Source organism: Abramis brama, assembly GCF_963993115.1.
Source record: "Abramis brama genome assembly, chromosome: 12".
NCBI classification, from domain to species: domain Eukaryota; kingdom Metazoa; phylum Chordata; class Actinopteri; order Cypriniformes; family Leuciscidae; genus Abramis; species Abramis brama.
Window position 1 is genome coordinate 31,650,375 of NC_139974.1, and position 11,015 is coordinate 31,661,389.

General features: G+C 35.1%; 2 protein-coding genes across 2 annotated transcripts; both read left to right on the forward strand.

Moving 5' to 3' along the window:
• The first annotated feature begins 4,841 nt into the window (after nucleotides 1-4,841).
• mrpl53 (mitochondrial ribosomal protein L53) lies at nucleotides 4,842-6,313 on the forward strand. Its single transcript, XM_084131276.1, has 3 exons — nucleotides 4,842-4,960; nucleotides 5,939-6,051; nucleotides 6,132-6,313. Exons 1-3 carry the CDS (start codon nucleotides 4,869-4,871, stop codon nucleotides 6,248-6,250), a joined length of 324 nt encoding a protein of 107 aa, XP_083987402.1. The 5' UTR covers nucleotides 4,842-4,868; the 3' UTR covers nucleotides 6,251-6,313.
• A 955-nt stretch (nucleotides 6,314-7,268) lies between these two features.
• fabp4a (fatty acid binding protein 4a) lies at nucleotides 7,269-9,251 on the forward strand. The gene is made up of 4 exons (XM_084131275.1): nucleotides 7,269-7,609; nucleotides 7,796-7,971; nucleotides 8,235-8,336; nucleotides 9,014-9,251. Exons 1-4 carry the CDS (start codon nucleotides 7,537-7,539, stop codon nucleotides 9,065-9,067), a joined length of 405 nt encoding a protein of 134 aa, XP_083987401.1. The 5' UTR covers nucleotides 7,269-7,536; the 3' UTR covers nucleotides 9,068-9,251.
• Nucleotides 9,252-11,015: the final 1,764 nt, after the last annotated feature.

The following is an 11,015-nucleotide window of genomic DNA, read 5'->3' on the forward strand; positions in this document are numbered from 1 at the left end:
ACAGATGCAGAGGGGTGGAGTGACAGATCCCAGCCGCGCAATGTGTCACGGGAGGTGTAGTTCTGCTCATATGGACACTGCAACAAAGCGGGTGTGTTCAGGCGGCTGCTTTCAGTTTGTGGTGTGGAAGATGTGAAAATTAAAATATAAAAAAGAAACGACGGTTTATGTCGTGAGGAAAAGTAATTGAGTGCTGCATTTTAAGCGAGGCCTTTAATAATGTGTGTAGTTCCACATGAAAGTATTTTCATATTATATTATGACGTTTTGCAAAGCCATATAAATTTAAGTCAATTAAATATATTTTATTGATATACAAATTATATCAAGCTTATACATTTTATTTTAACTCCACATATGTCAGTGTGGGAGGGACAATGAAACATTTAGCTGAACTTGATATTGTATTTTAGTTTTTTTCTTCTTCAAATTGTGTTTTATTGTGTGTATATATTAGATTTATATTGCTGCTTTTTTCAAAAGTTAGTTTAGTCATATTATTGGAACAATTCAATAGGAATACGAAGCTACAGGATTGCTAAGGGAAATTTTATCATAAAAATATGAATAATAGTAAAAAAATAATCTTCAGTTTATCCAGTGATGTGTGCGTGTGTGTGTGTGCGCGCGCGTGTGTCACTGTAATATTTTAAGTACAAGCAACTTGGATATTTAAGTAATTTCAACTTAAATCACATTCAACTGACTTAAAAGAAATAGGCCTATTTGAATTTTAATTATTATAGAAGTTGAAAATTGCTTATTTTGATGAGTTAAAGCAATGTAAAAACATATGTTGTCATAACTTATTGATCATATACATTTTTACGTGTGTGTGTGCACAAATATTCAATTATACAATACACAATATAATATACAACAACAATATACTACAGTGATTTACTTCGTAAAAATACCATCAGCATGGAAGAACCTTGAATGTCACTCTAATGGAAAGAGATCATATTCAGTATCAGGTCCTGCAAAATTATAATTAGAACAAAAAGCAATGACAGCAGTACTAAAATAACTTTTAACATGCATTATAAAAGGTTAACCCCTCCCAGGGGGGTTCTGTCTTTGCTGCTTATAGCTTTCTTTATTTTGGATGTGGTGGCAGGAGCATTCACTGTCATTGTTTTAGTAAGGAAAAGAGAAAATTGTTTTTAGAAAGGGCTTGATAGGAAGTTCAGCCTTCAAGCTCGTGTCTAAATATAGTTCTAATGTGTGACCAAACTGTGCAGTTAGTTTTTCAGGAAAGAAACCCTTTGGTCACCAGAAGCATGAGAGCGGGGCCTTAGTAAACCACTTGTGTATACTGTATATGTAAGGGGCAACTTTGGTGTCATGAAAAATAGTCAACTTTTTAGTTCCACAAAACAGAAAAACTGAACGTAGTGTTGACGATTGCACATTTATAGTGTGCACATTTATTTAGCTGCAGAAGTGTCACAATAAGGCAGAGGCACAAATATTGATATTGTTCATGATAATGCTCAAGCTGTACATTTTATATAATACTGAGTTATGTAGGCCTGTGCAATAGTTTGATTAATATGTTTCAAAATGATCTCTGTTCAAAGAGTTTTATAAATATATCTGCATTTGTTAAAATATTGCTAATTTAACTGTTTGAATGCATATGTGAGCATATTAATACAGTGAGGAAAAGAAGTATTTGAACACCCTGCTATTTTGCAAGTTCTCCCACTTAGAAATCATGGAGGGGTCTGAAATTGTCATCGTTGGTGCATGTCCACTGTGAGAGACATAATCTAAAAAAAAAATCCAGAAATCACAATGTATGATTTTCTAACTATTTATTTGTATGATACAGCTGCAAATAAGTATTTGAACACTTAAGAAAATCAATGTTAATATTTGGTACAGTAGCCTTTGTTTGCAATTACAGAGGTCAAACGTTTCCTGTAGTTTTTCACCAGGTTTGCACACACTGCAGGAGGGATTTTGGCCCACTCCTCCACACAGATCTTCTCTAGATCAGTCAGGTTTCTGGGCTGTCGCTGAGAAACACGGAGTTTGAGCTCCCTCCAAAGATTCTCTATTGGGTTTAGGTCTGGAGACCGGCTAGGCCACGTCAGAACCTTGATATGCTTCTTACAGAGCCACTCCTTGGTTATCCTGGCTGTGTGCTTCGGGACATTGTCATGTTGGAAGACCCAGCCTCGATCCATCTTCAATGCTCTAACTGAGGGAAGGAGGTTGTTCCCCAAAATCTCGCAATACATGGCCCCGGTCATCATCTCCTTAATACAGTGCAGTCGCCCTGTCCCATGTGCAGAAAAACACCCCCAAAGCATGATGCTACCACTCCCATGCTTCACAGTAGGGATGGTGTTCTTGGGATGGTACTCATCATTCTTCTTCCTCCAAACACGTTTAGTGGAATTATGACCAAAAAGTTCTATTTTGGTCTCATCTGACCACATGACTTTCTCCCATGACTCCTCTGGATCATCCAAATGGTCATTGGCAAACTTAAGACGGGCCTTGACATGTGCTGGTTTAAGCAGGGGAACCTTCCGTGCCATGCATGATTTCAAACCATGACGTCTTAGTGTATTACCAACAGTAACCTTGGAAACGGTGGTCCCAGCTCTTTTCAGGTCATTGACCAGCTCCTCCCGTGTAGTTCTGGGCTGATTTTTCACCTTTCTTAGGATCATTGAGACCCCACGAGGTGAGATCTTGCATGGAGCCCCAGTCCGAGGGAGATTGACAGTCATGTTTAGCTTCTTCCATTTTCTAATGATTGCTCCAACAGTGGACCTTTTTTCACCAAGCTGCTTGGCAATTTCCCCGTAGCCCTTTCCAGCCTTGTGGAGGTGTACAATTTTGTCTCTAGTGTCTTTGGACAGCTCTTTGGTCTTGGCCATGTTAGTAGTTGGATTCTTACTGATTGTATGGGGTGGACAGGTGTCTTTATGCAGCTAACGACCTCAAACAGGTGCATCTAATTTAGGATAATAAATGGAGTGGAGGTGGACATTTTAAAGGCAGATTAACAGGTCTTTGAGGGTCAAAATTCTAGCTGATAGACAGGTGTTCAAATACTTATTTGCAGCTGTATCATACAAATAAATAGTTAAAAAATCATATATTGTGATTTCTGGATTTTTTTTTTAGATTATGTCTCTCACAGTGGACATGCACCTACGATGACAATTTCAGACCCCTCCATGATTTCCAAGTGGGAGAACTTACAAAATAGCAGGGTGTTCAAATACTTCCTCACTGTATGTCTTGAGGGCTTATACATTATATGTCTGTCTATACTTCTGAAATATCAGTTCAGATGTTGTTCAGCGTGATATAACTCATTCACTTCTTATTTAAAGTGTAAGACTAAGACTGACTTGTGACCAAACCGCCACACTCTCATCTGACCCCTCATCTGTGCCAGAAATAGCTTCACGAATTTTGAAGTGCTTGTTTGTTTAAATATTCAAACTTCCTATAAATCAATTTAAAAGGACAGGGCAGATTCTCCATTTCAACTCTTGCATAATTCTGTTATAACATCTCAAATTTAGGGACTCTTTAAAATGTCACAATGGGACACATTGCAAACGGATGTAGAAAGTTATGAAAGTCATCTTGATACTATACTAGAAGGATAGTGTTTTGGCTGGTTATTTGGTACAAAATGACATGATCAACATGATTTCTTGTTGAACAAATTAAATTTGAAAGCTATCCAACAGATTATGGACGGGCGTGTGAAGGATGATACGGCAAAATTAAACTATTAAAAAATGAACTCAATGAACTGAACATAAGATGATGTGGAAGGTAAACCGTGGGGTCCTAAAGAATAATACACTGTCCACTTGCGCCATCTACTGGATGTGCTTCCTGTTTTGTCAATAACATGCTGTAAACATTTTATATTTTTTACTTATACAAACGAGGTTGCAGGCGGTATTTATTTGCAACTGTTTTATTTCAGTAGAGTATTGACTCTCAATTAAGTTTTAGATAAATTATTTAAATCGGACACCGCTGCTTAGAAGAAAAGTACAGATATAAGCTGTTATATTGACGGCAAAATTATATTTTATCAATAAAATATTTTTTATAAACATTATTCTAATATAATAATTTAAATGAATTAAATAATAAATGGACGACACATTTTATTTGTTTATTTTTAATATATATTATTTTAATGTATTTTTAATTGAACTTTACAAATTAAAAAAATTAACGAGTTCTCGAGACATTTCACAATTTTTACATTTTTCTAGTACAATTTGAAACAGCGAAGTAAAATAAAATAAAATAGAAAATAAATATATTAAATTAATTCAACAGAGACACAGTTCTTTTTAAAAGCTTTATAGATTCTAAATAAACCTTTAAAGGCTGTTTGAAAATAAGCAAAATTGGGTTTTGAGTTACTCCTTTTAGTCTGATGAATAAAAAAGTTCCTAATAACAAAAACACATTAATACCCCAATTTCTATTTTTCTATTTTTAATGAAGTAAAACAGATGATATATTTAAGACTAGGTTGCAATTCACTTAGAATTTGTGATGCTTTCATATTTTTATTTTATTTTATTTATTTATTTATTTGTATTTATTGAATTTTCTAAATTACAGAATTCAATATCTTCTAAGTTCTTGATTCTAATAAGTTCTTGACACATGTCTTTTACACATTTTCACATTTTGAAACAACTTGAAACGCAACAATAATTTAAATATTATAAAAATATATATAAAGAAACTTAAAAATGAAGGGCATCACAAACATATGTTAAATTAATATGCTTTCATATTTTGTGTTGGCGAGCCCGGGTGCTTACGTCATCATCAGCGGGTGAAAGGTCATGTAGAGAAAGATGGCGGCGTCCAGGGGAGCTGTAGTGTTAAAGGCGGTTAAGAAAGTTATTGTACAGTTTTGCCCCTTTGAAACTAATGTTCGCTCCACAAGGTAAGTATACTGTACATGCATCGATTTACCTTAAATGAGCGTGGTTAAAGGTTAAAGAACAGGTCTGTCTATTACAGTAAAATCTTGTGAATGAGAATGACTTTATGAGCTCTGCTGTTTTTTTTTTTTTTTTTGTCGTCCCGTAATAGCGGTCATAGGGACGGAATATATGATGCCAATTATATTTATTTAGATGTCACCATGTGTTTCTCAGTTAATAGACGTTTGATTTTAGCGCTCTTAAAGCAGCAGTCGCCACTGTTGAACTGCTCTCCACCCGACATTTCACTTTAGAGGACCAAAGTGCACTAGAGCATGCCGATTATGTGCGATAATACGCGAATTTATAGTTAAACGTCGTTACATGAACATGCTTATGATACCGAATGTAGATCATGATGCTTGAGTTGTGTTATATTATCTCAGTGAGATCTCTGGCGCCCCCCTCAGCCTAAACGCAGTAATTACAGCAGGCTGTCAAACTGTTTTGAACTTGAACTATTAGAGCTACTGCTATGTTCGAACGAACTAGTATTTTCCTACTATTTCCCCTACTATGGATACTGGCACAGTACGTACAGTTTCTGTATGCTTTGTACATTACTTTCCAGGCTCGTACCAAATTTCTGTTACTCTTTTTCATGGCAGTTGATTCTACAGACAAATTTCCTTATGTTGATAGAATCAGCTGCTATGAAATTATTCTCAAAATCTGGGAAAAGCTTGATGACAAACTGCCCACTCTGTATAGATGACATATTTAGTTTGAGCTGTTTACTTCAAGAGCCACTCTAGGTTTATTATCCCACAGTCCTCAAGCGTTTGTTGCAGAAATTAAAATTGTTTTTAATTATTGCTTTTAAATTACCTTCATAAATTCAAAGACAAAGTCAGTCGCACTGCATAACTGTCAAGTCCCAAAAAACACTTCATTCCATCACATCTCATGCATATCTTATGTCCCTTTCCTTCCCGCAGAGAGTTTCTCATCATGGTCGGGTCCGAAAAAGTCAGAGCCACAAATATGAACTGTGAAGTTATCACAGAAGTAAAGCATGACCGATCAGAGCCTACGGTTGACATCACATTCTGTGAGTGACCTCAGTGTGCATCTGAGTTACTCCGATATTGTAAATATGCATTCAGTTAACATAGTTGTGGTCTTTTGCAGTGGATGGAGAGAGGCTGGTGATGAAGGGATCCAAACTCACCACTGAAGAAATGCTCTCAGCCTTACAGACCCGCTGCAGCGCTAAAGATCCTCAGGCTAAAGCAGGAGACAAGAAGTAGTGTATTGTTGATTATGTATTTATATGTGCGTAGATGTGTAATAAAATTGGTATTTGTCATGTCTTTGTGAGTTGAAGTCACGTTATCCTTTGTATATCAACAGGCCTCTATAAGCTAGCACACAAGTCTCTACTCATCTAATGTTCCACTCTGACAAACATTTTGTGGAAATGTGAATCTGATTTGACCAAACAAATGTGTGTGTGTTATTTTTACACCACATCACATCAAATAATGGACAACATTTAGTGTTGAAGAATTTCTGGTGTGGTATCGTATTCTAAAACCTTTAAAATCACAAAAGGAGATTTATAGGTTTGTATATTACATACCATTCCTATTAGAGAAAGGTATGCAGTATAAAGTGTATTCTGCACAGTAAATAGTATGTCAGTATTCTCTTCTGAACATAGCCAAATATGAATAGTAGCAGGACTCATAACCATTCATTTGGTAGAGTCTGGTTTTCTCGTTCTATATCTGAATGATTATTTATGTGAAAATAATGTCAGGGACATAATTTGCTTTTGTCTGTGAAATAATTATTCTTGAATGCTTAGAAAAAATGTATGAGTTGTCTATATTTATTGTAATAAGCATGTTATTATGTACATAGTTGTTAGAGTACAATGGTAACATTTTTCATACAATAAGGTCTAATTAGTTAATGCACAATTCTTAACTAACAATTAGCAATACATTTTTACAACATGTATTAACCTTGGTTCATTTTAGTTAGTTCGTTAGATCGGGGTGCATTAACTAGGCTGTTATCATGAACTTAATATGTAGGCTATCAGTAAATATTGAGGTTAACACAAAAGTTAATAAATGATATAAGTGTTTTTCATTGTTTCATTTGTTCATGTAAACTAATGTAGGCCTATAATGTTAACAAATAAGACCTTGTCAGGCACTGTGAGGGAAGGTCATCTTTTCAGTCAGGAAAGATTTCGTCTAATAGTTGGTAAAACACGCAATTGTAAAACTATTCAGCCTTTTTATGTGAATGATCTTTGTGATTATTATCCTCTGACCCAGTGACTGTTATTAGACCGTTTTTGTGGTCCCAAAAAAATGCGAACCCTTCCCCAGTTCTGAGTTGCGTTTGCGGGTGGGAGGTTGAGGAACTCCGCTCACTGACGCCGGAGGATCTGATTGGCTAGTGTGATTATGCACGTGCTGGAGGAGCTGTTCAAAAACCCTGCAGTCATTCGATCACATCAGACCCAATCTGAGCTTTGAGCTGTTGTTTTGAGTGACAGGGAACATCATCATCCAGAAAAATGGTTGACAAATTCGTGGGAACATGGAAGATGACCACCAGCGACAACTTTGACGAGTACATGAAGGCTATAGGTATTATTCTTCATCATTTAATAATTTATTAAGAAATCAAATGCATGTTATTTTGCAAAGCTCTCCATTTTGTTAAATGCAAAAAGAAAAGTTCGAGCAAAATTGTCAGTGCATTTAACGTGCATTATTAATTTTCTGTTGATGGTAAAGGTGTCTCGTGAATGAGAGGTACGTTTCCCTTTTCAGGTGTCGGTTTCGCTACTCGTCAGGTGGGGAACCGGACCAAACCCAACCTGGTCGTGTGTGTGGATGATCAAGGGCTCATTTGCATGAAGTCGCAGAGCACCTTCAAAACTACTGAGGTCAAATTTAAACTGAACGAGTCATTCGAGGAGACCACCGCAGATGATAGAAAGACTACGGTTTGTAATGGAATAGTCGGAATATTTTCAGTGGTTTGAAGCTATCTACACTGTAAAAAAATATTGTTGGTTTAACTGGTTGCCTTAAAAATTTGAATTCATTGAAATTATAATTTTTAGTTAATACAACAAAGGAGATTGGTTTAATATATAGAAACTCAAAATATTGTGTTATCTGAACCACATTAATGATCTAAGTTGATTCGACAAAAGATAAAAAGTTGTGAAAGTTAACGGGCTCCTCTCTCTCTCTCCATCTGCAGACTGTCGTGACTCTTGAGAACGGCAAACTTGTGCAGAAACAGACCTGGGATGGCAAGGAGTCGACGATAGAGAGGGAGGTGACGGATGGGAAATTAATAGCTGTAAGAATGCTCTTTTATTTATTATAAACACGTCATAGAAAAGGTCATAACATTAACAAATGGTATTACATTATATAGTGCTTATAATATAATTGCTAACTCACATTTAAAAATGTTAAACTTTTTATATATGTATTTATATGTAAACTTAAAAAATGTTATTTGCAATTTGAAAATAAATGTGAAGAAATTATGGATTTCACTTTTTTTTTTTTTTTTTTATGCAACTTATTATATTTCCATGTATAAATATTCAGAGTTCCCATAGAAAACTGGAACTATCAGGAAATTTAAAAATGGTCATGGAAGCTGCTGTATTGAATATATACGATTTTATAATTTATAATATTCTAAAATATTTTATTCTGCTATAGTTTGCTCTTTGTGAGTGCAATCTTTATAAAATGATTAAAATCCTTATCCAGTAACCATGGACAGCTATTAGTTATTTTAACAGCTAAGTTACTTTAAAATGTTACCTAATTATTCCATTCTCAGATGTTCCATTTTTAAAGATGATAGAGTTGTGCAATATAAATGGAAATAGTCTAGAATAGCCTAATGTAGTAATGCTTAACAACTATTGTACAGAACAGTTGCAGATAGACTTTGAGTACATTTTCCCATTTACTTTCTCAATCTTTTGAGGTATTTATAATCATATCTTCTTTTTGCAGAAATGCACTATGGGTGATGTGGTGGCTGTAAGGACATATGTGAAGGAGGCATGAAGTTATCCAATCTGGATTTGAAGATGCCAGGCTCAGTTCAATGAGCAAAAAGCCAAAGTGAAACGTTATTTCTCTACTGAAAAATTATTTTTGACACCAAAGCAAATGCGTGCTGACCCTTTTAAAATGCATTTATTATCAGTCTTTATGGTGCTTTGAATAAAGTTGTTTTTATTTGCCTTCAGCTGAGTTGTGGTTTGTTGATCCCTGCTGTTTTAACATAGGCTTAGTCAAAATGCATGTGTCGACGTTTTCGAAAAATCTAGGCCAGAGATTTAGCGTTGACTCACAGTAAGGAATAAACTTCTCGTTTGTGCATACTTTGAAAGATTTCGCATAATAAAAGGTGTGACAGGTGTTTCCTCATGAGAATCAAGGATTATGCAATTATATTGTAAGGATGATCTACTATAATTATAAGGATTATCTCACTAATTACATAATGAGGTTTTTTTTAACTGTCAAATACTACATATCTGTTTCACATCCATATATCCAAAAAAATCCCAAAATTAACCACTTTTTACTGCCCTATTGTTCTAGTCTTCATCTTTTGAAACCCTTACATATATAGGTTAACATCTCAGAAAATGTGTTAAAGTGTTTAATAGTTCATTATTAATTATTCAATTATTCAAGATCTAAAATTGATAAAACCCTCCTTAAAAGGATTGTTCACCCAAAAATGAAAATGTTGTCATCATTTACTCACCCTCAAGTTGTTCCAAACCTCTATAAGTTTCTTTCTTTACAAAAGAAAGGTGGTTACCAATTTTCTTCTTTTGTGTTCAACAGAACAGGATTGGAACAACTTGAGGGTGAGTAAGTGATGACAAAATTTTCATTTTTGGGAACTATCCCTTTAAGGAGCAACAAAGAATGTATTTTCTCACAGCATTTCAAATTAAATTGAGTAATGCCATTTTAAAACATCATAAGATTTACAATTTAACACTCTTTTAGCTTTACACAGTTGAGTCTTGCTTCAGGACATGATGTTCAGATCATGTTTATTTATGGAAATATCTGGATATTAATAAGTGATATTTAACTGTACTGTACTTCTGAATAAAAAGGGCTAGTGATTTGAAATTTCACCTATTGAACTATTATAATCTTATGCTCTATTAAAAATGCTCCTTGCTGTCATCTATGAGTGTTCATAATGTACATTATTTCCACATATCAAATCTTTGTGATAAAGTCATTTACTATTTTTATAGCTTCTGTCTGAGATATTCTTCACTAAAAATGAAAGTTACCGTCCTGATGGACTGATGTGATTTATCTTCATTAAACTATATGTAGATCCAGGTGGTTCTTGCGTTCCCATGTCTTTTTTGCCCCTTCACCTCAGTTGGATGAAGACAACAAGAGAGTTACTGTAACAGTGGACTGTGTCCAAGGGTACAGAGGATATGTATTTCTTTCCTCCTTTTAGTCGAACATTTCCCTTTTTGAACATAGTTTTAGCATGCGTAACGAAACTGGAACACAACGAGTCCCCAGAGTCGTTCCTTTTGACCTACACAAAGAGCAGAGAATGTTCCACCAGTGGCTACTTTCCCAGGACAGGAAAGTGTAGAGATACACTGATTGTAATTGACAGCAAAAACAGCTGAAACAGGTAGGTTATGAGCCAGCTCTCTCTGTACAGCCTATTCAATAAAAACAATGCATTTTCCTATTACCCAACCTGTACAAAGTTTAAAAGGTGGAAGGTACTGGAAATGTGTTTTGAATGTTTGAAGATCACATATTTTCAGACACATTATTATGCTCTAATTCTAACATAGTGATTCCTTTCTCATTTGATTTGGGTTTGGCCTGATGCACCTCTCATCGGCATGCTGAGATCAGAAGAGCTGAGCATATGGAATGATTTACTTCATAAAAAGATGTTTGTTGTCATAACTGAGCCAAAGCTCAGAGAAGTTAGATTACAAGC